Source organism: Nomascus leucogenys, chromosome 19 (genome assembly GCF_006542625.1).
Source record: "Nomascus leucogenys isolate Asia chromosome 19, Asia_NLE_v1, whole genome shotgun sequence".
Classification (NCBI taxonomy): Eukaryota; Metazoa; Chordata; class Mammalia; order Primates; family Hylobatidae; genus Nomascus; species Nomascus leucogenys.
The window spans coordinates 73,009,567-73,036,145 of NC_044399.1; the positions used below are offsets into that span (position 1 = coordinate 73,009,567).

Below are 26,579 nucleotides of genomic sequence, written 5' to 3' on the forward strand. Positions count from 1 at the left end.
CTTTTTTTTGAGACGGAGTCTCGTTCTGTCGCCCAGGCTGGAGTGCAGTGGCGCTATCTCAGCTCACTGCAACCTTCGCCTCCCAGGTTCAAGCGATTCTCCTGCCTCAGCTTCCCCAGTAGCTGGGACTACAGGCGTGTGCCACCACGCCCGGCTGTTTTTGTATTTTTAGTAGAGACGCGGTTTCACCGTGTTAGCCAGGATGGTCTCTATCTCCTGACCTTGTGATCCCCCCACCTCAGCCTCCCAAAGTGCTGGGATTACAGGCATGAGCCACCATGCCCGACCTACATTTTTTTCTAATTGAAATTATTTTGGGGCCGGGCGCGGTGGCTCACGCCTGTAATCCCAGTACTTTGGGAGGCTGAGGCAGGCGGATCACTTGAGGTCAGGAGTTCGAGACCAGCCTGACCAACATGGAGAAACCCCGTCTCTACTAAAAAATATAAAATTAGCCGGGCGTGGTGGTACATGCCTCTAATCCCAGCTACTCGGGAGGCTGAGGCAGGAGAATCACTTGAACCCGGGAGGCAGAGGTTGCGGTGAGCCAAGATCGCACCATTGCACTCTAGCCTGGGCAACGACTGAAACTCTGTCTCAAAAAAAAAAAAAAAGAAAAGAAAATATTTTGGGCCAGGCACAGTGGCTCATGCCTCTAATCCCAGCGCTTTGGGAGGCCGAGGAGGGTGGATCATGAGGTCAGGAGTTTGAGACCAGCCTGGCCAACATGGTGAAACCCTGTCTCTACTAAAAAATACAAAAATTAGCCAGGCATGGTGGCGCCTGCCTGTAATCCCAGCTACTCAGGAGGCTGAGACAGGAGAATTGCTTGAACCTGGGAGGCGGAGGGTGCAGTGAGCTGAGATCGTGCCACTGCACTCCAGCCTGGGCAACAGGGCAAGACTCCATCTCAAAAAAAAAAGAAAAAGAAAAAAAAGAAATAAAAAGGGCCAGGTGCTATTTATGCCTGTAATCTCAGCACTTTAGGAGGCTGAGGTGGGAAGATGACTTAAGCCCAGGAGCTCAAGACCAGCTTGAGCAACATAGCAAGACCTCATCTCTACAAAAAATAAAAACATTAGCCAGGTGTGGTGGCACGTGCTTATAGTCCCATCTATTCAGGAGGCTGAGGCAGGAGGATCTCTTGAGTCCAGGAGTTCAATGAGCTATGATTGTGCCATTGCACTCCAGCCTGGGGTACAGAACAAGACTCTGTCTGCCCCTCCCCATCAAAAAAAAAGTTACCATTGTTACCAGTGACATTCTCTCTGTATACCTCTCCTGGAAGGTAACCATTCCCAGTTTGGTATATGCAATATGCTTCCATAGACCTTGCCCTATTTTCCGCCTCTTCCCTCTGGGAAGAGGGCTGTTCAGCAGAACTCTGTGCAGTGATGGAAATGGTCTATACTTGCACTGTCCAATATGTTAGTTACTGGCAACAAGTGGCTACTGACCACTTGAAATGCAGCTAGTGTAAAGGACTAAATTTTTTTTTTTGAGACAAAGTCTTGCTCTGTCGCCCAGCCTGGAATGCAGTGGTGCAATCTCGGCTCACTGCAAGTTCCACCTCCTGGATTCAAGTGATTCTTATGCCTCAGCCTCCTGAGTAGCTGGGATTACAGGCACCCGCCATCGTCCCCGGCTAATTTTTTTATTTTTGTAGAGACAGGGTTTCACCATGTTGGCCAGGCCGGTCTCGAACTCCTGACCTCAAGTGATCCACCCACCTTGGCCTCCCAAAGTGCTGGGATTACAGGCGTGAGCCACTGCGCCCAGCCCCTAAATTTTTAATTCTAATTTTAATTCACTTAAATTGAAATGGCCAGGCCCAGCACGGTGGCTCACACCTGTAATCCCAGCACTTTGGGAGGCCAAGGCGGGTGAATCATCTGAGGTCAGGAGTTTGAGACCAGCTTGGCCAACATAGCGAAACCCTGTTTCTACTAAAAATACAAAAATTAGGCCGGGTGCAGTGGCTCACGCCTGTAGTCCCAGCACTTTGGGAGGCTGAGGTGGGCGGATCACGAGGTCAGGAGTTCGAGACCAGCCTGGCCAACTAAAAATTTACAAATTAGCCAGGCGTGGTGGCGGGCGCCTGTAATCCCAGCTGTTCAGGAGACTGAGGCAGGAGAATCGCCTGAGCCCAGGAGGTGGAGGTTGCAGTGAGCTGAGATCACGCCACTACACTCCAGCCTGGACGACGGAGCAAGATTCTGTCTCAAAAAAAAAAAAAAAAAATTAGCCAGGCGTGGTGGCACACACCTGTAGTCCCAGCTACTCGGGAGGCTGAGGCAGGAGAATCGCTTGAACCCGGGAAGTGGAGGTTGCAGTGAGCTGAGATCATGCCACTGCACTCCAGCCCGGGTGACAGAGCAAGACTCTGTCTCAAATAATAATAATAATAAATAGAAAAAGAAACAGCCAAACGTGGCTAGTGGCTACTATACTGGACAGTGAGGCTCCAGAAAAGAAGTGCCATAAGGGTGAGGACTTTGTTGCACTCACTTCTATGAGTCTAGAACAGAGCTGGCAAATAGCAGGGAATCAATAAATATTTAAGTCAATGGCTGAGTCTTGACAGCAAGCTAGTCATGTAAGTATTATCCCCATTTCCCAGCTGGGACCACTGAGGCCCAGAGAACTGATATGACTTGACAAGTTCACCTAGCTTCTCATTGAGGAGTCCAGGATTTGGGTCCAGGTCTTCCTGACCTTAAGCCTATACCCTTAACCACTCCCACAGGGGCTTCATTCAGCCTCTACCAGGGCTGTTGCTTGAACAAGAGGCAGCCTCTCCAGGTCCTTCTCAGAGCATCTCCCTCACCTGCGGTTGTGATAGCAGCTTCCACAGTTCTCCAGGTGCCCTGGTTGGGCCCCGCCCATCCTTCTACCCAGGCAGCACTGTGTCAACACCTTCTCCTCTCAAGAGCCAGGTGACCGAGCTCCCGAAGCCACAGATAGGTAGAACAGAGGTGGAGAGAGGAGAAAGAAGAAAGGAGGAGGGTGGAGATAAGGTGAAGGGGACTGGTGCCCTGTGTGGGCAGGAACGGGAGGCTCGAACGAGCACTTAGTTCCTCCAAGGAAGACACATGTACCTTTTCTACACCTTTATTTATGAAATGCTTATTGAATGGATACAAAGTTAGTGTCCGTCAGCAGGCCGGTGGGAGGGAGTTAATGTGCGCTCCTTCCTTCCCCTGGTGGGGGCTGAAGCCAGAAGTGGCTTTCTGCTTCCCTCCACCTTGGCAGCAATGGGCTGGGAGGGCCCTGGGACAGGGAGGGGGTTCAAGGGCAGGAGGAGGAAGGGAACAATGGGTAGTAGGGCCTGGGGCAGAGCCCCCTTCTCCTGGAATAAGAGGCTTGACCCTGCTCACCCTGGCAGGAGCTGTGCTTCTCCTCTGCAGCATGGAGAAGTGGTTTGCACTGGGCAGCAGGGGGGGATGAGCTTCTCTGGGACTCTCTCCTCCTCCCCAGCCCAAGGTTGGGAGTGCCCTCTTCGGCTATTTCTCACGTAAAGGTCCTCTGTAACACCTCTAGTTCCCTTCAGGGATGCCTGCCTCCCCCAGATCTCAAAGGCACTGCCCTCAGTCCTTGGGGTTAAGGGGCAGGGAGCCAGACCTGGTGGGGCACAGCAGCTGGTGACCTCTCCCTGATGGGGGCCTCAACTATGTCCACACTTCTAGGGGGATCATGCCCTCCTTGCTACCCAGCGGGGGCAGCAAAGACTCATCCTCTAGGAACTTGAGGGGGAAGTGGACCAGGTGGCCCTGGACCTGGGTGAGCTCAGACCGAGCCAAGGGGGGACTGACTGTGGCCAAGGGCTCCACGGCCACGTACTCCCGGAGTGTCCGCAGGGAACGCGTGGCATTGGACGGCAGGCAGCGGAAGATCTGTGGGCAGGGGCATGGACGCCAATAAGGCTTGGGGAGAGTATCCCAATAATCTAAGTCCAACTAGGCTAGACCCCTTCCCCCATACCATCTCTCCATACCCCCATTGACCTTGGGCCACTAACTCTCTCTCTTTTTTTTTTTTTTTGAGATGAAGTTTCACTCTCATCGCCCAGGCTGGAGTGCAATGGTGCGATCTCGGCTCACTACAATCTCCACCTCTCAGGTTCAAGTGATTCTCCTGCCTCAGCCTCCCGAGTAGCTGGGATTACAGGCGCCCACCACCATGCCCGGCTAACTTTTGTACTTTTTTTTTTTTTTTTTGAGACAGAGTTTTGTTCTTGTTGCCTAGGCGGCTGGAGTGCAATGGTGTGATCTCGGCTCACTGAAACCTCTGCCTCCCGAGTTCAAGAGATTCTCCTGCCTCAGCCTCCCAGCCACACCTAGCTAATTTTTTTGTATTTTTTAGTAGAGACGGGGTTTCGCCATGTTGGGAGGCTGATCTCAAACTCCTGACCTCAGGTGATCCACCTGCCTCGGCCTCCCAAAGTGCCGGGTTTACAGGCATGAGCCACCGCACCCGACCTGGGCCACTAAATCTCTTGATAGCAAATGTCCCCAGGCCCTCATCCCCCTTCCGAGAATGACTGTGTGGTGGAGCTTCTCTCCATCCTACCCCGAGAGGATAATCCACAAATTTCCCAAGGCCACTCTCCCCCTCCCCTCCCAAGTTCCCACCTGCTCGTAGATATTGGCGTTGCTCTCAGCCGTGTCTTGCCACCACTGGAAGAAGCCATCACAGACGGGATCTCGGAGATCCAAGTCCAGCCGGGTATTTGCTCCAAGAATCACACTACAGGAGAAAGGGGTCCCAGCAGGGCCAGATTAAGATCCTTGGAGAATCCGAGCGCCAGAAAAGTTACATTGTCCCTACTCAGGTAATTCAAAATTGGCTGGGCGCGGCGGCTCACGCCTGTATTCCCAGCACTTTGGGAGGACGAGGCCGGTGGATTGCTTGAGCTCAGGAATTCAAGTCCAGCCTGGGCAATATGGCAAAACCCCATCTCTACCAAAAAAAAATACAAAAATTAGCCAGGCTTGGTGGCATGTGCCTGTAGTCCCAGCTACTTGGGAGGCTGAAGTGGAAGGATCACTTGAGCTGGGGAAGTCAAGGTTGCAGTGAGCTGTGGTAACGTCACTGAACTCCAGCTGGGTGACAGAGCAAGACCCTATCTCAAAACAAACACACAAACAAAAACAAAAAAAACACAGTGAAACCCCATCTATACTAAAAAAATACAAAAAAATTAGCCAGGCGTGGTGGCGGGCGCCTGTAGTCCCAGCTACTCGGGAGGCTGAGGCAGGAGAATGGCGTGAATCCGGGAGGCAGAGCTTGCAGTGAGCCGAGATTGCACCACTGCACTCTAGCCTGGGTGACAGAGAGAGACTCTGTCTCAAAAACAAAACAAACAAACAAACAAAAAAACACAAAAGATTTTTTTTTTTTTTTGGCCAGGGGAGGTGGCTCATGCCTGTAATCCCAGCACTTTGGGAGGCCGAAGCCTGAGGTCAAGAGTTCAAGATCAGCCTGGCCAACACAGCGAAACCCTGTCTCTACTAAAAATACAAAAATTAGCTGGGCGTGGTGGCGGGCGCCTGTATTCCCAGCTACTCCGGAGGCTGAGGCAGAAGAATTGCTTGAACCCAGGAGGCGGAGGTTGCAGTGAGCCAAGATCACGCCCCTGCACTCCAGCCTGGGCGATAAGAGTAAAACCGTGTCTTAACAACAACAACAACAACAAAGATTTTTTTTCGTGGCCGGGCGCAGTGGCTCACGCCTGTAATCCCAGCACTTTGGGAGGCTGAAGTGGGTGGATCACCTGAGGTCGGGAGTTTGAGACCAGCCTGACCAACACGGCGAAACCCCATCTCTACTAAAAATACAAAATTAGCCGGGTGTGGTGGCGGGCGCCTGTAATCCCAGCTACTCGGGAGGCTGAGGCAGGAGAATCGCTTGAACCCGGGAGGCAGAGTTTGCAGTGAGCTGAGATCTCACCATTGCACTCTAGCCTGGGCAACAAGAGCAAAAGTCTGTCTCAAAAAAAAAAAAAAAAGATTTTTTTTCTCTTTTTTTTTTTTTGGTGTGCCTGCTTTACTGATAGTCTAAACTGATTAGTCTGCCTATTGATTTTTTTTTTTTTTTGGGGGGCAGTCTCGCTCCGTCGCCCAGGCTGGAGTACAGTGGCGTGATCTCGGCTCACTGCAACCTCCGCTTCCTGGGTTCAAGTGATTCTCCTGCCTCAGCCTCCCGAGTAGCTGGGATCACAGGCGCCCGCCACCACACCCAGCTGATTTTTTGTATTTTTAGGAGAGACGGGTTTCACTATGTTGGCCAGGCTGGTCTCGAACTCCTGACCTCAGGTGATCCACTCGCCTTGGCCTCCCAAATTGCTGGGAAGTGCTGGGATTAGAGGCGTGAGCTGCGGCGCCCAGCCTTGCCTATTGAGAATCTAGTACTGCCTCTACCTCTGGCTCTGGGAGTACCTACGCGGAGCTACCTCTTGTCCTGCTCAAAAGGCAGACGCCCCCATCTCCCTCCCACCCTGTGGCATCCCGCCCCAGCTCTACCTGAAGCAGTGCTTCCGCAGACTCAAGGCAAACCTGCCCGCCTGATACTCTGCCCCATTCATGAGGGATGGTTCCGTCTCTGTGTCCTCGATCAGCACGGCCAGCTCACTGTCCCGCTTCCCCAGCAAGCTCCGGTCATTGATGTTTGCAGAACCTGGGGTGGATGCAGGGCACACTGTCTGCTTGGGCCCAGGGCACTCCCCACAGTACCCCATCCCCTCTACCAAAGCACTGGACTGCAATATTCCTTCTTGGACCCTCCACCCTTACATGAGCCTCAGCTGCAGTCTCTGTCATCCCGCCTCTCATCTCTTTGCCTGTCCCCACACCCTCTCCCTGCCAGGGGCCCAGATCCGGCACTGACCGATGATGACTGTCCGGTCATCTGCGATGAGCATCTTGCTGTGGATGTAGATGAGCTCCGAGACAGGGTGCCCACCCAGCTCTCCGTGTGTACGAAGCCCGCAGATGGAAATATAGTCCCGCCATGCTGTCCCCACTGCATACAAGAGACAGGGTGACAGGAGGGGAAGTGACGAGAGAGGTGGCTCTGTGTGCAGAGAGGGCCCTGTCCCACCTCCTCACTCCAGAAGCTCTTCCTACATAGCGTCTGGTCTCTCTCCTTCTCCTTGCAGTGAAAGGCCAGCTATGGTCTGCATAGCGTCAGAGGCTCACAGGAATGACAGCCTCCTTCCCCCACCCCCAGGCCTCCAGCGCCCCAATCTCCCTCTCCCAGGGGCCCAGGGCTTAAGCCCCCAGCCCCCAGCACTCACTGGCTGCTTTGAGGCGATGCAGGATTGAATACTCCCCACGACACAGGGTCCTGAGAGAAAAGAAAGAGGGAGAGAAGTGGAGGCTGGCAGAGGGGAGGGGAGGTCAGGAGAGGGGGCCCTCCTTTAAGGCCCAGCAGGAAGGGATCAGGACAGAATCAGGAGGGGGACACAGGTGGGATGGGGCCACTGAGAGCTGGAGTCGGCCTGGGGGGGTTACCTGTAAGTAAAGTGCAGAATGGCCTGGATGGAGTTGCCACCGCCCGTGGAGATGTCACCTTCGAAGCCAGGGAGTAAGGGCAAAAGCACGTAGACTCGATAACACTGCCCCTGTCTGGGGAGAGGGTGGAGTCAGAGGTGCGACTAGTCCCTCAAACCCCACCCCCTTCAACTGGGCTCAAACCACACCCACAGTCCCCACCCTCCTGACAGTCCACCTTACTTGTGGGCCTTCAGGATTCTGTCCACAATCTCATCGCCCACCTTGTTCAGAACCGTCCGCCCATCTGAGCAACTAATGAAGAACTGATTCTGGGGCAAGAACCAGAGACAGACATCAGCAGCCTGGCCCCTGGCCCTGTTCTCGGCCTCCAGCCCTGGTCCCCGGGCTCCAGGCATCTACTTCGGCTCCAGGCCCAGCTCCACTAGCCCTCGATGACTGACTCCACTCATTCCCCAGGCCTCTCTCCTGGGACACCCCTTCCAAGCTCTCCCTCACCTCCTCCCAGTCAGACCTCAATGTAGAGGAAGTGCCGGCTCTCCCTGATGGTGTGCAGGTAGGCATTGAGGATGGAGTTCTCCAGAGTCCCTGCTGACCAGCGGTCCACTGACCGCAAGACCTAGGGAATGGTGAATGCGATGTGCTTCTTTTCATTTTTTTTCTAAGACAGAGTCTCGCTCTGTCGCCCAGGCTGGAGTGCAGTGGCGCAATCTCGGCTCACTGCAAGCTCCGCCTCCTGGGTTCACACCATTCTCCTGCCTCAGCCTCCCAAGTAGCTGGGACTACAGGCGCCCTCCACCACGCCCAGTTAATTTTTTGTATTTTTAGTAGAGACAGGGTTTCATGGTGTTAGCCAGGATGGTCTTGATCTCCGGACCTCGTGATCCACCCGCCTCGGCCTCCCAAAGTGCTGGGATTACAGGTGTGAGCCACTGTGCCCGGCCTTTTTTTTTGAGATGGAGTCTCGCTCTGTTGCCCAGGCTGGAGTGCAGTTGCGTGATCTCAGCTCACTACAACATCCTCCTCCTGGGTTCAAGCGATTCTCCTGCCTCAGCATCCCTAGTAGCTGGGACTACAGGTGCACACCACCACGCCTGGCTAATTTTTTGTATTTTTAGTAGAGATGGGGTTTCACCATGTTAGCCAGGATGGTCTCGATCTCCGGACCTTGTGATCCGCCTGCCTTGGCCTCCCAAAGTGCTGGGATTACAGGCGTGAGCCACCGCGCCCGGCCGTGATGTGCTTCTTAACCCCAGGAAAGAAGAGTGTGGGGGGCTCTCACACCAGGGAGAGTGGGTTAGGGTGTTAGGCTGAAGGAGACAAAGGGGAGGGCTGGCTGAAGTGGGGCGCCTCACCTGCACAGTGGTGCACTGTCCTCCTGGGAGTGTGAAGGGGAGCTGATTGGCCGTGCTGGTAGACTTGGGAAGCAGGTAGGGGTATGTGGGAGTCTTGTACTTGGCCTTGGTGGTCTGAAGTGGAGGGATGGCAGAGTCAGCAGGAGGTGCCAATCTGCCCTGGCTCCCTCCCTACCTCCAGCCCCTACCGGAGGGAATGAACACCTTGGTGAAGTTCCAGCGCTGGATGAAGTGTCGGGCGAGGTCCCGGGCAGGTAGGCCATGGACGACCACCCCAACGTCCCGCCATGGCATCCGAGGGGTCGTCTCCCTGTCAATGAAATCTGGGGGGTCCCGGGAGAGTCAGGGGAGATGTCAGGGCTGGACTCCTGGGGACACTTGGGGCAGGGAGAAGGAGCCTGCCAGAGGGAGGGCTGTACCACCCTTGACCCCTCCCATCCCATTCTCAGTACCAGCCCCAGCTTTTGACCCTGCTCTCAGCTCTCTGGGGCTTTGGCGGGGAGGCTTCACCTTCGAAAGGCCGGTCCAGCTGCACCCAGTCCTTGGTGATAAGATTGCTGTAGTCCTTGCCCAGCCAGAAGAATTGGTTGTGAGAGAGGTCTGGGGTGGCTGGCGAGTCTGGGCACGGGGTGGGAGGCTGTAGGGGGAACACACCCAAGCCAGGGGCAAGGGGAAGTCATGGGGCTGTACAGAGCCAGGGCCAAAGAGAGGAGCACTGAAAGAGTGAGAGAGATCGAGAGGAAGAATGAAACAGAGGGTCTGATTCCCCAGCCCTCCCCTCCAGCCGCCTTTGATACTTTTAGAGGAATGGGGTGATGGTCAGTGAAAATGGGGTAAGGACTGGGTTACAGCCCTTTTTTTTGAGACAGAGTCTCGCTCTGTCACCCAGGGTGGAGTGCAATGGCATGATCTCGGCTCACTGCAACCTCCGCCTCCTGGGTTCAAGCGATTCTCCTGCCTCAGCCTTCGGAGTAGCTTGGATGACAAGCACCCGCCACCATGCCTGGCTAATTTTTTGTATTTTCAGTGGAGACAGGGTTTCACCATGCTGGTCAGGCTGGTCTCGAACTCCAGACCTCAGGTGATCCACCAGCCTTGGCCTCCCAAAGTGCTGGGATTACAGGCACAAGCTACGGCTCCCGGCCAGTTACAGCACTTTCAAAGTGGGTTCTTGGAGTCCCAGAAAGTCTGAGGAACCCTGAGGTGGGCAGGGCCTGGAATGACTGAGGGGGTAAGGCTGGAGCTGGGAAAGGGCATGGATTGAGCTTATCTGAGTTTGGGGGTGCTCAGGAAGGCCTCAGGGGGATTACCTGGCAGGCAGCTGATTCAGAGGAGTCTCCAAGGTCAGTCAGTCGGTAGTGCAGGTCATCCCAGCGGCCATAGGCAAGGTCCAGTCCCCCCAGGAATGCTACCACTTGGTCCACCACGAGGAGTTTCTCATGATGGGCCCACAACGTCACTTGGTCTGGGTGACGCATCACCTGGAGCAGGCATGGAGGGTTCATGAGGGTGGGTTTGGGTGAAGGAAAACAGGAGGTACTGGGAGGGAGAGAGGAAAGATGGAAAGATGAGACCGTCAGGGAGCGGGAGCACTGGGGGCTGGGACAGTGTGGGGAGGAGGGCTGTCATGTGGGAGGGTCTCTGAGGCCCAGAGTCACCTTTATGTTGGGGTGCAGCAGCATCAGCGCCCTCTTGCTATAGCCACTGTTGATGCCCAAGGCCAATTCCACTTCCTTAAACAGCAGAATGGACACGCGGACACCGTCCTCCTGGTGGTGAGTGGGGGAATCAGATCCTCGTGCCTCTCCCAGAGCAGCCCCTTCCCACACTCCCAAACCTTTTCCACGTGTGTCCCTCCAGCCTGTCTGGAGATCCTAGAGGCTCTGCCACATATGCCCTGCTTTGCTGCTTGCCACAGACTTAGACTAAATGTCATCTGTGTGCTCACCCACTCACCCATCCACACATCTATCCGCCCATCCATCTTCCCAAGCATTTACTTATCCCTTCACGTACCGTCTATCATTCATCCATCTGCCCGCCTACCTTCCTAGCCCTCCACCTTTCCAACTCACATCCTTCCATCCATCACCCTTTCTATCCTCTGTCCATCCACCTGCCCAGCCACCCTGTATCATCCATGCATCCTTCTTCCTGTCCATCAACACCACACATGCCCCCTTCATGGCAGGTACTGTGCCTTGTAGTGGAACAATGATATTAACTAGTCCAGTGAGAGAGATAGACATGTACACCCCCAGATAACACAATAAAGTATTACATATACTGGGAGGGAAGTCTCTGCCAGGTGGAGGGAGCATGAAGGGGAAGGTGTCAGTTCTCCTTAGGGAAGAGGGAGAGGGCGGAGGTGATGTCTGACAGGCGCTGGGCCAGGATGGGCACATTTCCCTCCTCTGAAGCCTCAGACTCCCTACTTCTCCCACGCTGCAGCCCTGCTAATCAACCTCCACCCACAGGCAACCCCCTCCCACTGTGGCCTGACCGCTCTCCTCACCGCCTTCCTCTTGAGCATCATGTCCAGTCTCCAGTCATCTGAATGGGCCGGACGCTTCAGGTAAACCTCAGGACTCAACCTGGGATTCAGGGCAGTGGATTAGGGGCAAACGCAGCCCCAGACCACCAGCTGCACCCCCTTCTCCGCCTAACGCTGATCTGCCCCAGGCTCTATCTTGCCCCGTGGTGTTGGGGCCTTTTCCCACTCACCACCAGTCTGTGATGAAAATCTCCTCTTGGGCTCGAAGGATGGCATCTGCCACAGCAGCAAAGTAACCTGCCCCATTCACAAACCTGGGGGGAGGCCAAGCCAAGGAGGTCAGGGGAGTCAGAAGCCAGAAAGCTCTGGAGAGTGAAGACCGGAGGACAGTCGTGGGTCAGAGGTGACAGACAGCAAGGTCAAAGATCAGAAATGATCAGAGAGCACAAGTGGTATGAGACACATCAAAATAGTGTTTGCCCATATGCGCTAAATACAAATAAAAATTACAAAAAGACACAATAACCTAACCAACTAAAGAATGGGAGGATTAGTACATCATACGTAAAGAACACCAATAAATCGACAAGAAAAAGTCACATGAGCCAACTGAAAAATGAGCAAAGAGTAAGAACTGACAGTTCACAGAGAAATTAAAATGGCCAATCGTGGCAAATGTTGTTTCACTAGTAAACAAAGAAATTAAAATGAAATTACATTTAAAAAATCCATTAGATTGGTAATAATTCAAATCATTTGTAACATTCAATATCAGCATATTGTTAATGTTATTGAATAATGTTATTCAATATACTGGGGAATATTCAATATGCTGGGGAAGTGGGTATTCTCATAGACTATGGGAATATAACTTTTAGGAGACAATTTGGCAGTATCAAAAAATATATATATAGCTTTTTTGAGATGGTGTCCCGCTCTGTCACCCAGGCTGGTGTGCAATGGCACGATCTTGGCTCACTGCAACCTCCGCCTCTTGGGTTCAAGCAATTTTCCTGTCTCAGCCTCCCAAGTAACTGAAATTACAGGCGCCCGCCACCATGCCTGGCTAATTTTTGTATTTTTAGTAGAGACGGGTTTTTGCCATGTTGGCCAGGCTGGTCTTGAACTCCTGACCCCAGTGATCTACCCGCCTCGGCCTCCCAAAGCGCTGGGATTACAGGCATGAGCCAAAGCGACTGGCCAGCAGTATCAAAATATTAAATGCACATATCCTTTAATACCATTAAATATACATAGTAATCACATGTCTAGGAATACATCCTATACAATGCTTAGGCAAAGATTGTGTTCATCGCATTGCTTGTAAGAGTGAAAAATGGGAAATAATCTAAGTGTCTAATCTCTCACACAGGTACTAAGTGAAAAAATAAGTCACAGAAGAGGGTGCATGATCTCATTTATGTTGAAACAAAAGTAACACGTGCATGCACATGTGAAAATATGCAGAAAGGCTGGGAGAGGTGGCTCATGCCTGTAATCCCAGCACTTTGGGAGGCCAAAGCGGGTGGATCACTTAAGGTCAGGAGTTCGTGACCAGCCTGGCCAACATGGTGAAATCCTATCTCTACTAAAAACACAAAAATTAACTGAGCATGGTGGTGCATGCCTGTAATCCCAGCTACTCAGGAGGCCGAGGCAGGAGAATCGCTTGAACCCGGGGGGGCAGAGACTGCAGTGAGCCAGTATCGCGCCACTGCACTCCAGCCTGGGTGACAGAGCCAGACTCCATCGCAAAAACCAAACCAAAACAAAACAAAACAAATGAACAGACAAAACCTCCTTCCATGACTGCCCTGTGTGCCTGTGATATTAGCACATGGGACCCTGTGAGATCAGGTGCCACTGACTCCCAGCTTCTCCTCTGACTGCTCCTCCTCACTCAGTGACAACAATGTGTCCTGGTGGTTCCCAAACACCCTGAGATATTTCTGTCTTCTCTGCCTGGACTGTTCTGCATTTTCTTTATCTCGTATAGTTCCATGAGGATCAGCAAGTGTATGTTCCCATGCAATCACCAGTCCTATCAAAATATAGGACATTTTTTTTTTTTTTTTTTTTTTTTTGAGACGGTCTTGCTCTGTTGCCCAGCTGGAGTGCAGTGCGCTATCTCGCTCACTGCAGCTCCCCCCCGGTTCACGCCTTCTCCTGCCTCGCCTCTCCGAGTGCTGGACTACAGCGCCCCCACCACGCCCGGCTAATTTTTTTTTTTTGTATTTTCAGTAGAGACAGGGTTTCACCGTGGTCTCGAACTCCTGACCTCGTGATCCGCCCGCCTCGGCCTCCCAAAGTGCTGGGATTACAGGATTGAGCCACCGCGCCCGGCCCAAAATATAGGACATTTTTATCCTCCTGGAATGTTCCCTCGTGTGCCCCACTACAGGCAATCTTTTCCCCATACCCTGCCACAGGCAACTGCTGATCTGATTTCCATCACTGTGGATTGGTTTTGGCTGTTTTAGAAGTTTATAACCAGGTGCAGTGGCTCACGCCTGTAATCCCAGCACTTTGGGAGGCCGAGGCAGGCGGATCACGAGGTCAAGAGATCGAGACCATCCTGGCCAACATGGTGAAACCCTGGCTCTACTAAAAATACAAAAATTAGCTGCACATGGTGGCATATGCCTGTAATCCTAGCTACTCGGGAGGCTGAGGCAGGAGAATCACTTGAACCGGGGGGTCAGAGGTTGCAGTGAGCCGGGATCATGCCACTGCACTCCAGCCTGGTGACAGAGACAGACTCCATCTCAAAAAAAAAAAAAACAAAAAAAAACAAAAATTAGCTGGGTGTGGTGGCACACACCTGTGATCCCAGCTACTTGGGAGGCTGAGGCAGGAGAATCGCTTGAACCTGGGAGGCTGAGGTTGCAGTGAGCTAAGATTGCGCGACTGCACTCCAGCCTGGGCAACGAGAGTGAAACTCTGCCTTAAAAAAAAAAAAGTATATAGGCCAGGCACTGTCGCTCATGCCTGCAATTCCAGCACTTTGGGGAGGCCGAGGCAGGATGATTCCTTGAGCCCAGGAGTTCGAGACCACACCCGGCTAATAACATGCCGGGTGTGGTGGCATGTGCCTGTAGTCTCAGCTACTTGGGAGGCTGAGGCAGGAGGATGATTTGAGCCTGGGAGGTTGAGGTTGTAGTGAGCCACGATCACACTACTGCACTCCAGCCTGGGTGACAGAGCAAGACACTGTCTCAAACAAAAACCAACAAAATCAATATTGTGTCAGTCTCTGATTTAAAGCAAAACTACCTGAGGGTCACCACCTCCTGGAAACCTGTCCTGATATCCCTGCTGGGTCAGGTACCTCCTGTCTGTGCTTGTTACCTTCTACCTATCACCAGTATGGCAAGTTCACATTGTTTCACGATTTGATCACCTACTTCCCTAACCCAGAGAGGCCTGTGTCTTACTGCCAGCACTGCTAGGTGCTTAGAAAAATGTTTATTAAGGCTGGGCGTGGTGGCTCACGCCTGTAATCCCAGCACGCTGGGAGGCCGAGGCGGGCGGATCACCTGAGGTCAGGAGTTCGAGAAGATCTGGCCAACATGGTGAAACCCCGTCTCTATTAAGAATACAAAAATTAGCCAGGTGTGGTGGTGGACGCCTGTAATCCCAGCTACTCGGGAGGCTGAGGCAGAAGAATCGATTGAACCTGGGAGGTGGATGTTGCAGTGAGCCGAGATCAACAGAGCAAAACTCTCAAAAAAAAAAAAAAGAAAATGTTTATTAAATGAAGGACTAAATCAGAGAGATTTGAGAAGATCATAGAGAACAGAGAGGGTCAGTATGGCAGAGGGGGGTTTAAAAGGTTATAGGAGGTTAGAGAGGTCAAGGGTCAGAAGAGATGACCAAATTTGGGGGTCAGAAAGGTCAGAGCAAAATCAGAGAGAGCAATGTTGTTAAAAACGTCAAAGTTCAGGAAGATTAAAGAAGTCACGGGGCAGGTCATTGAGGTCAGAAGGGTTCAGATGAGATAAAAGAGAGGATGAAAGACTCAGAGATTACACAGGGGGTCAAGAAGGCCACAGACAAGCTCAGAAGGGATGTCAGTGTCTCACCACCGGGCCAAGGTCCCAGGCCGGGGTGGGGCGTAGCTGTCATGCTGGTGCAGCTGTAGGAAGTCTCTGCCTGGGCCTTGTGCCAGCTCAGTGATCTCTTGGGCCCACCACCGTGCCTGCCGGTAGCTGCTGCACTTGAGAATCAAGGACCTGGATGGGAACGATGAGATGTCCATAAATCCTCGCCCTCCATAGCTGTGATCTTGCCTAGAGACCTTCCCTTTCTTTCCCACTTCCTCCCTTAATCCCTAATCACAACTCCACAGGGACAGGGCATGTATGTATCTGCCTTATTTATTATTTTTGAGACAGAGTTTAGCTCTTGTCCCCCAGGCTGGAGTGCAGTGGTGCGATCTCTGCTCACTGCGACCTCCGCACCCCGGCTTCAAGCGATTCTCCTGCCTCAGCCTCCCAAATAGCTGGGATTACAGGCACGTACCACCATGCTCGGCTAATTTTTGTATTTTTAGTAGAGACGGGGTTTTAGCATGTTGGCTGGGCTGGTCTCGAACTCCTGACCTCAGGTGATCCGCCTGCCTCGGCCTCCCAACGTGCTGGGATTACAGGTGTGAGCCACCGTGCCTGGCCGTATCCACCTTACTCATAGTTGGATCCTAGTATTGTATCAGCAACCAGTATTGTACCAGGCACTCGGGTTTGTTGAATGAACAAATGAACAAATGGAATTTCGTTTATGTCAGCGGTTCCCTTCCCAGGCTTCTATTAATCCCCTTTCTCCGGGCCCAGTCTAACAGCAGTCCCAAGCATCTGGCCAGACCAGTTCCCTGGTTCAAAACTATGTCCGGATCCAGGGAGGTGGAAAAGCCTTCCTCTCTCCTGTGGTCTCTCTTTCTCAACTCCCAGCAAGGCCATGGGCTGGCTCACCACTCAGCTGGTGTCTCTCACCCCAGGGAGGCCTCACCTGTGGGAGGTGTCGATCCGCACGCCGTGCCGTGCCTCCGTGCTCCTTTTCCCCACCTGCACCTCAAAGCCAGGGTCAAAGAGCTGAACAAATGAGATGGCACCCGTCTCGAGGCACATGTACAGCAGGAAGGAGTCCTTCACCACCAGCCACCTAGAGCAGAAGGGCTCCCTGTGTTCCTCTCTGCCCTTGCAATTTTCTTCCTTACCCCCACCCACTGCCCAGCTGCTCAGCCATAGCCCATACCTCTTGGACCAGCGATAACAAACTTGGTCTCGGCCACAGCAGGTGAGGCCAGGAACGCGATGGCCACCTGAGCGCTTCCGGATCATCCCCTCCCTGTGGGACAATCAGGAAGAGAGGCTGGATGAGGACTGCAGACCCCCAGCCCACCCTGCGCTGCTTGCCCCATTCTCAGGCAGGGAGAAATTAAGAGTGATGTCTACGGATGCCTGGGTGAAGAGGGCCAGACACTCACAGTCCTTTGCAGCCCAAGTCTGGGATAAAGGACAGCTGACTGACTTCCAGGAACTCTGTCTGCAGAGGAAAACAAAAGCCCAGAGGAGACACCTGGCTTTCAGCTCCTCAGACCCTGGGGCCCCTGGCCCTCCTCCCCCTGAGGGTCTGATGATCCTGCTCCACATCTAAAATTGGCCCCTGGACCTTACCATGGCATGGTAGTTGCGATAGAAAGACATGGTCAAGAGGCGGTTGAGGTAATTCTCCAGGTATTTCTGAAGTGGAGATGAGAGAGAGAGAGAGACAAATGGGACCGAGCCATTTGCACCTCCAATGTCTTCCTGGAGGACCTGGCATCTGGTCCCACCTGTTTGCTGGCTGCATGTCTGGTGGAGCCCTCAGGACCTGCCCGGGGTAGAGAGGGCATCTCTCTGTTGGCTGCATCTCGGGCTGGAGAATAGGCAACGGCAAAACTGTGGGAAGGATGGATGAAGGTCAGGTAAGAGCTGGGAGGCTGGGTGCTCTGGTTCCTGAAAACACTGGAGATGGGGCTTGGAGGAAAAGAAGAGGCCTGGAGGTGGCCAGGTGTGGTGGCTCATGCCTGGAATCCCAGCACTTGGGGAGGCTGCAGCAGGTGGATCACCTGAGCTCAGGAATTTAAGACCAGCCTGGGCAACATAGCAGCACCCCATCTCTACAAAATATACAAAAATTAGTTGGGTGTGGTGGCTGTGGTCCTAGCTACTCTGGAGGCTGAGATGGGAGGACTGCTTGAGCCCAGGAGGTTGCCATGAGCCAAGATCATACCAGTGCACTCTAGCCTGGGTGACAGAGAGAGACCTTGTACAAAACAAAAACAAAAAACAAACAAAAGGCCTAGAGGCTGGCAAAAGGAAGGCCCCCTACCCTGGGAATGGAGACTAGAAAAGGGTGAGGCTGCCAAGAGCATTTTGGGCATCCCGCCCAGCTGAGATGCTGGCACAGAACCATGGACAGGGAAAGCTGAGCAGGGAAAGTTTCCTGGTAACTGGGGTCAGGAGAGGCAGCACAGTGGCCAGAGCTGCAGGGAGGGAAGGTTGTGGTCCCGGGGTGAGACAGACAGAAAGGAGGGTGGGGGGCACCTGCCCTCTACAAGAAGCAGTCTGGTCCCCCTCACCGAGCCAGAGGGAGCAGACTCATCAAGACTTTGTGTCTCAGGAGGTCCCGATGCAACTCCTGAAAATTACGGAATTTCTTCTTGGTTGTCCAGGAAAAGTCGCCGTGAGTCAAGCGGACAGAATACAGAGTGCAGGTTCCCACCTAGGGGTATGAGGAACTGAATGGATGTCCCCTGCGTGGGTCCCCGCCTCCCCACTCTGGCCAGTCCTCCCTTTCCCCCTTCCCTGGGGCCAGCCCAGCCACCTTGGATCCATTCCGAGCCGCCCTCCCTTTCCCCCTCCCTGGGGCCAGTCTGGCCACCTTGGATCCACTGGTATATCTTTCCGTGCCCACCACCTGGGCTGTGACAGGGACCCCAGGTGCGAACACCAAGGGGCGCACTTTCAGAGGCTGAAGCTCATAGATGGCCAGAAACGGGTGCATCCGGTCGGCTGGGAGGAAAGAAAGTCGAGGAGTATAGACCCCAACAGGCCCCAGCCCCCTGGCTCCCGAACGCCTCTCCTCCCTGAGGGGCATCCATATTCCCTGTGTACCTGGGTCCTCTCCCTCCTTCAGGGTGTCCACCTCATCGGACTCCATCTGGAGCTGGCTGGAGTCCAGTTCGCCCCCAGTGGGGAAGAGGCTCTCAGGGGTCGCCGTCATCCTAGGAACATTGGGAAGCCTCAGGCAGGCGAGCTGCCCTGCAGAACCCGCCCCCCCTCCTAACTCCCGCAGGTCCTCCATCTCTTCCAGATCCTCATCTTCCCCCACGGACTCCTGACCGCCCGCTGATGACGCCTGACCAGTTTGCAACGCCCCACCGACCCCTTCGAGCCCCCATCCCCTACCTTAGTCTTTCATCCACAATCCCAGTCCCAGTCCCGCCCCCCGACCCCCGCCCCGTCCCGTAACCAGAGCCCCGGGGAACACCCAGCCGGGCCCGGAAGGCTCCGACCTGGGGCGGTGCAGCAGCTGCGCGAGGAAGCGGCCCCAGGTGGTCGGGAGAGCACGGGGCTACGGGGCTGACGCCAGGCCAGGCGGGCCGGGGGCAGGGGTCCAGGCGGGAATGAGGAAGTTACGCGATCCCAGCCGGGGGGAGAAATCCCGAAATCTGAGCGTGCGACTGAGTCTGGAGGCCCCGCAGCCCGAGCCCGTTCCGTCTCCGCCCGACTTCCGAGACCCAGGACCCCCGCACGCCCCTTCCCGGCCCCCTCACCCTGGCAGATGGAGCCAGCGCCCGCGCAGGTTCCCGAGCCAAGGGAGCAGAGCGGAGCCGCAGCCGGAGCCCACGCCCCAGCGGGCCGGGGCGGGGCCGGAGCTCAGGGCCTGCCCTCGGGGGCGGGACGGCCCCCGGCCTCACCTCCGCGGGATTCTCGTCTGTCCTGTCCCGCCCCTGCCGCCCGCGGCCCGCCCCGCCGCCCTCGGCCCGCCCCGCCGCCCAGCGCGCCACCGGGAGCCTGGGGGCCGCCCTGTGCCATGCAGGGCCGCGGGGCCGCGTAGCTCTCTCGGTGCGGCGGGCAAGTGCTGCCCGGCGTCGGGGCGTCTCGCGCCGTCGGTCCCAGCGTGCCCGGCCGCCGCCTCCCGGGGCACCCCGCGCTGCGCGCATCCCTCCGGCTCGGTGCCCGCCCCGGGCCCCTCCAGCCGCGGGCGCTGCCTCGGTCCCCGGGCGGACGCGCCTCCTCTGCGGGAGCTGCCGGTGGGTGCCCCGCTCCCGGACCCGCTGCGAGCCACATTTGGCCTAGCCCAGACAGTGTTTGTACCTGGAAGGAACGAGGGCGTAAAAGGCCCGAGGGGTGGTGGCTACAAACCCATTAGTGTATGAAAGCGGGCATTCTTTCATTCATTCACCAAACATTTGCTGCGCACTTACTCCGTGCCAGACACTGAGCGTATGGTAGTAAATACGATGGTTAGGGAGCCTGCTCAGCTGGAATTGGCAGTCTAGGGGGAAATAAAATTTTTTCGGGTATTAAAATACAAGATATTTCAATCTTTTAAAAAGCAGATTTATTTTTCTCTTTTGATAGACATGTGGGTTTCTAGTTTTGCCCATTATTTTAGCTCCTCTAAACATTCCTGTAAGTCTTTGCGTGGATAGTTTTCCTTTATCTTGGGTAACTAGGGAGTGGAGTTGTTCGATCATATAAGTGTATGTTTAACTTACAAGAAACTGCCAAACGATTTTTTTGTAAATGGTTTTTCCATTCCAGATTTCCAAAATCAGTGTATGGTGGTTCCAGTTATTCCATGGCATGGACAACATTTGATATTGTCAATCTTTAGCATTGGCCATTTAATGGGTGTTATAGGCACATCATTGCAATTTGATTTGCATTTCTCTGGAGATCAATGATATTGACCATGTTTCATGTGCTGATTGGCCATTTGTATGTCTTCTTTTATAAAGTGCCTATTCAGTCTTTTACTATTTTTTATTTTATTATTTTTTTGAGACGGAGTCTCGCTCTTTTTTTTTTTTTTTTTTTTTTTTTGAGACGGAGTCTCGCTCTGTTGCCCAGGCTGGAGTGCAGTGGCGCGATCTCGGCTCACTGCAAACTCCGCCTCCCAGGTTCACGCCATTCTTCTGCCTCAGCCTCCTGAGTAGCTGGGACTACAGGCGTCCGCCACCACGCCCAGCTAATTTTTTTTTGTATTTTTAGTAGAAACGGGGTTTCACCGTGTTAGCCAGGATGGTCTCGATCTCTTGACCTCGTGATCCGCCCGCCTCGGCCTCCCAAAGTACTGGGATTACAGGCGTGACCCACCGCGCTCGGCCGGAGTCTCGCCCTTCTTGCCCATGCTGGAGTGCAGTGGCGTGATCTCGGCACACTGCAACCTCCCCCTTCCAGGTTCAAGGGATTTCCGGCTAATTTTTGTATTTTTAGTAGAGACAGGGTTTCACCATGTTGGCCAGGCTGGTCTCAAACTCCAGACTTCAAGTGATCCACCCTCCTCAACCTCCCAAAGTGCTGGGATTACAGGCGTGAGCCACTGTGCCCGGCCTTTTGCTAATTTTTTTTTTTTTTTTTTTTTTTTTTTTTTTTTTTTTTTGAGACAGAGTTTCGCTCTTGTTGCCCAGGCTGGAGTGCAATGGTGCGATCTCGGCTGACTGCAACCTCCGCCTCCCGGGTTTTCTCCTGCCTCAGCCTCCTGAGTAGCTGGGATTACAGGCACCCGCCACCCATGCCTAGCTAATTTTTTGTATTTTTAGTAGAGACGGGGTTCCTCCATGTTGGTCAGGCTGGCGTCGAACTCCTGACCTCAAATGATCCGCCCTCCTTGGCCTCCTAAAGTGCTGGCATTACAGGCGTGACCCACCGCACCCAGTCATGAACTTATAAAACAGGCAAAAACAATCTGTAGTGATGGAAATCAGATCAGTAGTTGCCTGTGGCAGGGTGTAGGGAAAAGATTGCCTGTAGGCGGGGCGCAGTGGCTCACGCCTGTAATCCTAGCACTTTGGGAGGCCGAGACGGGCGGATCACGAGGTCAGGAGATCGAGACCATCCTGGCTAACACGGTGAAACCCCGTCTCTACTAAAAAAATACAAAAAATTAGCCGGGCGCGGTGGCAGGCGCCTGTAGTCCCAGCTACTCGGGAGGCTGAGGCAGGAGAATGGCGTGAACCTGGGAGGCGGAGCTTGCAGTGAGCCGAGGTCGGTCGCACCACTGCACTCCAGCCTGGGCGACAGAGCGAGACTCCGTCTCAAAAAAAAAAAAAAAAAAAAGATTGCCTGTAAAGGGACACGTGAGGGAACATTCCAGGATGATAAGAATGCCCTGTATTTTGATAGAAGTGGTGATTGCATAGGAGCATACACTTGATAATACTCATGGAACTGTACATTAAGATGTGTGCATTACATTGTACGTACATTTTTGCTTCAATAAAGTTCATTGAAAGTAAAAGAAGGGTCCTTCTTTCCTTTTCGCTGTAGGCCCGAGTGGTTGCTGCCAAAATGGGTAAGTTCATGAAACCTGGGAAGGTGGTGCTTGTCCTGGCTGGACGCTACTCCGGACTCAAAGCTGTCATCGTGAAGAACATTGATGATGGCACCTCAGATCGCCCCTACAGCCATGCTCTGGTGGCTGGAATTGACCGCTACCCCCGCAAAGTGACAGCTGCCATGGGCAAGAAGAAGATCGCCAAGAGGTCAAAGATAAAGTCTTTTGTGAAAGTTTATAACTACAATCACCTAATGCCCACAAGGTACTCTGTGGATATCCCCTTGGACAAAACTGTCGTCAATAAGGATGTCTTCAGAGATCCTGCTCTTAAATGCAAGGCCCGACGGGAGGCCAAGGTCAAGTTTGAAGAGAGATGCAGGACAGGCAAGAACAAGTGGTTCTTCCAGAAACTGCGGTTTTAGATGCTTTGTTTTGATCATTAAAAATTAAAAAGAAAAGAAAGAAAGTAAAAGAAGGCTGGGTGCGATGGCTCACACCTGTAATCCCAGCACTTTGGGAGACCGAGGCAGGCAGATCACGAGGTCAGGAGATCGAGACCATCTTGGCTAACATGGTGAAACCCCATCTCTACTAAAAATACAAAAAATTAGCTGAGTGTGGTGACGCGTGCTACTCGGGAGGCTGAGGCAGGAGAATCATTTGAACTAGGGAGTCAGAGATTGCAGTGAGCCAGGACAGTGCCACTACACTCCAGCCTGGTGACAGAGTGAGACTCCGTCTCAAAAAAAAAAAAAAAAAAATGAAACAGATTTCTGTGTAACTCAGGCAGTACCATGTAATCAGCAACCTAACATTCACCACGTTGTGGCACCCTCAGGGAATGATGAAACAGCTGGGTGCAGTGCCTCACGCTTGGAATCCCAGCACTTTGGGAGGCCGAGGAGGGCAGATCACGAGGTCAGCAGATCGAGACCATCCTGGCTAACACAGTGAAACCCCATCTCTACTAAAAATACAAAAAATTAGCTGGGCGTGGTGGCAGGCACCTGTAGTGCCAGCTACTTGGGAGGCTGAGGCAGGAGAATGGCGTGAACCTGCGAGGCAGAGCTTGCAGTGAGCCAAGATCACGCCACTGTACTCCAGCCTGGGTGACAGAGCGAGACTCCATCTCAAAAAAGAAAAAAAAAGAGAAAAGAAAAAGAAAAAGAAAAAACACAGCACTTGCACAGCTTTACTTAAGAGCACCTAGAGTCCTTGGCTAGGACGCTCTTGACTAGAGGCTCCCAGCCTTGGCTCTGGCCACCCCAAACTGGCTGAGGGCATTGATGCTTGCTTGGGGACATGCTTCAGAAGCTCAGTGTACTGGTTAAAACAGTAGATTCTGGGCTGGGTGTGGTGGCTGATGCCTATAATCCCAGCATGTTGGGAGGCTGAGGCAGGCAGATCACTTGAGGTCAGGAGTTCCAGAACAGCCTGGCCAACGTGGTGAAAGCCCAACTCTACTAAAAATACAAAATGTGGCTGGGGATAGTGGCGGGTGCCTGTAATCTCAGCTACTTGGGAGGCTGGGACAGGAGACTCGCTTGAGCCCTGGAGGCAGAAGTTGCAGTGAGACGAGATTGCACCACTGTAATCCAGCCTGGACAACAGAGCAAGACTCCATCTCAAAAATTTAAAAGAGGCTGGGTGCTGTGGCTCACGCCTGTAATCCCAGCACTTTGGGAGGCTGAGGCGGCCGGATCACGAGGTCAGGAGATCGAGACCATCCTGGCTAACACGGTGAAACCCTGTCTCTACTAAAAATACAAAAAAAATCAGCCGGGTGTGGTGGCGGGCGCCTGTAGTCCCAGCTACGCAGGAGGCTGAGGCAGAAGAATCGCGTGAACCCGGGAGGCAGAGTTTGCAGTGAGCCGAGAGCGTGCCACTGCACTCCAGCCTGGGTGACAAAGCGAGACTCCATCTCAAAAAAAAATAAAAATAAAAAAATAGAGTAGATGCTTGGGGTCAGACTGACTCAAGGTGAGGGTTGTGAGCTGGGCATGGTTCCTACTCTGCTAATAACTGCCTGCGTGACCTTGGGCAAATTACCTTACCTCTCAGTGCCTGCTTTTTCACATCTGTAAAACCAGGATAGACTTACCTAACCAGCGAGGGACTTACCTCAAAAGATCTTTGAGGCGGGGTGCGGTGGCTCACGCCTGTAATCCCAGCACTTTGGGAGGAGGAGGCGGGCAGATTGCCTGAGGTCAGGAGTTCGAGACTAGCCTGGCTAATGTAGTGAAACCCTGTCTCTGCTAAAAACACAAAAAAATTAGCTGGGCATGGTGGTGCACACCTGTTGTCCCAGCTACTCGAGAGGCTGAGGCAGGAGAATTGCTTCAACCCAGGAGGTGGAGTTGCAATGAGCCGAGATTGTGCCACTGCACTCCACCCTGGGCGACAGAGTGAGACTCCATCTCAAAAAAAAAAAAAAAAGATCTTTGACATGATTAAGTGAAATGAGATAACATGTAAAAGTCCCTAGCATTTACCTGACACAGCATAATTAATCAATTACAATCATCTTCATAACGGGGGACAGGAACTATCAGACCATTTAATGAGAATCTAACATTTCCCTGAATAATAAAGTTTCTTATTCTAAAAAAATAGAGTATTCTTTGAAAGTTTACATCTTGGGCACTTCAATTCTCATTCCAAAATACAAACGAATCCCCAGCGGTGTCCAGCCTGGCGCCAAGTTGTCGGGCATTGCCATAGTGAAATGTTACTGCATCTGTCTGTCACAGGACCTCTGTGTCTGTCCCTGCCATGCCACCTCTCCCAACCACCTCCTGCTTCTCCATGGGGATCAAAAAGGACCCCCAAATTAATGGGGCATAAAAATAGGTGTCTGAATGGCAGTGTACCCCACCCCTTTCTTCCTCCCTCCTCTCCCCCTTCCATCCCTGGCGCCTGTAATCACCAGGCGGTCTGAGGCTAAGTGGTAGTTTTGCCCATGGTGGGGGGGCTTGGAAACCACACCCCTCTCCCCGGGGCCCTCCTGGCCATTCCCAGCTCCGATTGCCTCCACTGTTGAGATGGGTCTGAAGGGGGCATGGTGTTTCCCATGGTGTGGGTGCCGGAGACAGCGGGGGACTGAAAGAGGAGCAGGTATGGAGTAGACTGAGGGTAAAGCGGGGCTGTCAGGCAGACAGACAGACAACTGCATGGCGAGGAGAGAAATGCTCAAACCAGCAAAGGGAAAAGGATCATCTGTCTGCCTGGGTGGGAGATGGATTACCAAAGTCCTCACAGGACAGGCTAAATACTTTGTGGGGCCCAGTTCAAAATGACCAAGTGGGGCCCCTTGTTAACAATTTAAGAATTTCGGCCAGGTACTGTGGCTCATGCCTGTAATCCTAGCACTTTGGGAGGCCAAGGTGGGTGGATCATGAGTTCAGGGGATGGAGACCATCCTGGCTAACATGGTGAAACCCCATCTCTACTAAAAATACAAAAAATTAGCTGGGCGTGGTGGCGGGCACCTGTAGTCCCAGCTACTCAGGAGGCTGAGGCAGGAGAATCACTTGAACCCAGGAGGCGGAGGTTGCAGTGAGCCGAGATAGTACCACTGTACTCCAGCCTGGGCAACAGAGTGAGACTCTGTCTTAAAAAAAAAAAAAAATTAAGAATTTCAAGATGGTGACAGCAGAGCCCTATGCCAAGCATGGTGGCCCTTCTGAGTCAGAGGATCCTATGCAACTGCACAGGTCACATGTGTGTGAGCCAGCCCTGCTTGCTCTGCAACAGCCCCTCTCCCTTTCCCTGCTGCTGCCACCAACACTCCTCACCGGCCCCCAGGCCCCAGGTGTCTTCCCTTGCTTCCTCCCTCCTCAACCCTGGGTTGGGGGTGAGGGAGGAGGTGAACCCTGACCTACCACTTCCTTCTTCCTCCTCCAATCTTTTAGGCCTGAGTCCTGCTGCCCCTCCAGATCCCAGTCCAGCTATAGCCCCCATCATGGCTGAGGGAGGGGTATCCTGGCCAGGGCCTGGTGCCTACTTCAGCAGGAAAGCCCGACTCTCCTTCCGCCACCAGCTGCATGACATAGCATCGGCCAATGACTCCACCATTTGAAGGGGACAACGAAGAGCTGAACCTCCAGGAAGGCTTAGCAAGCTTCCTTCCCCAGATTTCTCAGCGATCCTAATGTCCACCTCCCCAAGTCCTTTCTAACCTTCTCATTAAATGTGTTCATAGTTGCTAAGTGCTGTGTGTGTGTGTGCAGGGGGAGTAGATGGGGCCAAGGCTGCAGGGCTGGGTTATGGGGCTGAGATGGGAAGTGTTGTCTATGGTGGGAGTGAGACACAGGAATGATGAATATGAGGCAGCTGACCTAACGCAGAGCCCAGGTGTGACAAGCAGGAAAGTAAGAATTGGCTGACGTCAAGCTTCAGGGTTGAGTGTGGTGAAGGCAGTCTGGGGTGGCTGGGGGCAGGGCAGGATAGCAGATGGGATGAGAAAGCATATTCATTCAGTAAATGCCGAGTGTCCACCCCTGCCAGGCATGGAGGATATATCAATGAACCAGGAAGAAATAATTCTCTCTTCTCAGTGAGCTGACTTGCTACTAGAGGGAGGGAGACAATTGTACACAGGTAAACAGCTAAGCAGAACCCAAGACAGTGATGTGTGCTGCTGTGAAGAAAATGAAACAGGGTCATGTGAGA

At 53.3% G+C, this 26,579-nt stretch overlaps 1 protein-coding gene, 1 long non-coding RNA gene and 1 pseudogene across 4 annotated transcripts; 2 read left to right on the forward strand and 1 right to left on the reverse strand.

The window, feature by feature from the left end:
• Positions 1 to 3,096: 3,096 nt before the first annotated feature.
• Positions 3,097 to 19,290, reverse strand: PLD2 (phospholipase D2). 2 transcript variants are annotated; one of them, XM_003277865.4, is made up of 25 exons: positions 19,177 to 19,290; positions 18,515 to 18,624; positions 18,282 to 18,412; positions 17,980 to 18,122; positions 17,191 to 17,296; positions 17,033 to 17,098; positions 16,843 to 16,901; positions 16,611 to 16,703; positions 16,365 to 16,517; positions 15,443 to 15,592; positions 11,591 to 11,674; positions 11,382 to 11,460; positions 10,525 to 10,635; positions 10,177 to 10,347; positions 9,377 to 9,503; positions 9,071 to 9,189; positions 8,867 to 8,980; positions 8,026 to 8,130; positions 7,734 to 7,822; positions 7,512 to 7,625; positions 7,295 to 7,344; positions 6,886 to 7,020; positions 6,522 to 6,675; positions 4,632 to 4,746; positions 3,097 to 3,893 (listed from the first exon to the last, which is right to left on the reverse strand). In XM_003277865.4, exons 2-25 carry the CDS (start codon positions 18,621 to 18,623, stop codon positions 3,669 to 3,671), a joined length of 2,802 nt encoding a protein of 933 aa, XP_003277913.3. In that variant the 5' UTR covers position 18,624; positions 19,177 to 19,290; the 3' UTR covers positions 3,097 to 3,668. The 2 variants fall into 2 exon arrangements, with proteins under 2 accessions (XP_003277913.3, XP_030655940.1); XM_030800080.1 differs by lacking the exon at positions 8,026 to 8,130.
• Positions 19,291 to 21,864: 2,574 nt separating this feature from the next.
• LOC115831521 lies at positions 21,865 to 22,366 on the forward strand (annotated as a pseudogene). Its single transcript, XR_004027015.1, has one exon. The product of XR_004027015.1 is annotated as a 60S ribosomal protein L27 pseudogene (transcript).
• Positions 22,367 to 24,938: 2,572 nt separating this feature from the next.
• Positions 24,939 to 26,116, forward strand: LOC115831522. The gene is made up of 2 exons (XR_004027016.1): positions 24,939 to 25,022; positions 25,820 to 26,116. It is a non-coding gene; the product is annotated as an uncharacterized LOC115831522 (long non-coding RNA).
• The last annotated feature ends 463 nt before the right edge of the window (positions 26,117 to 26,579 follow it).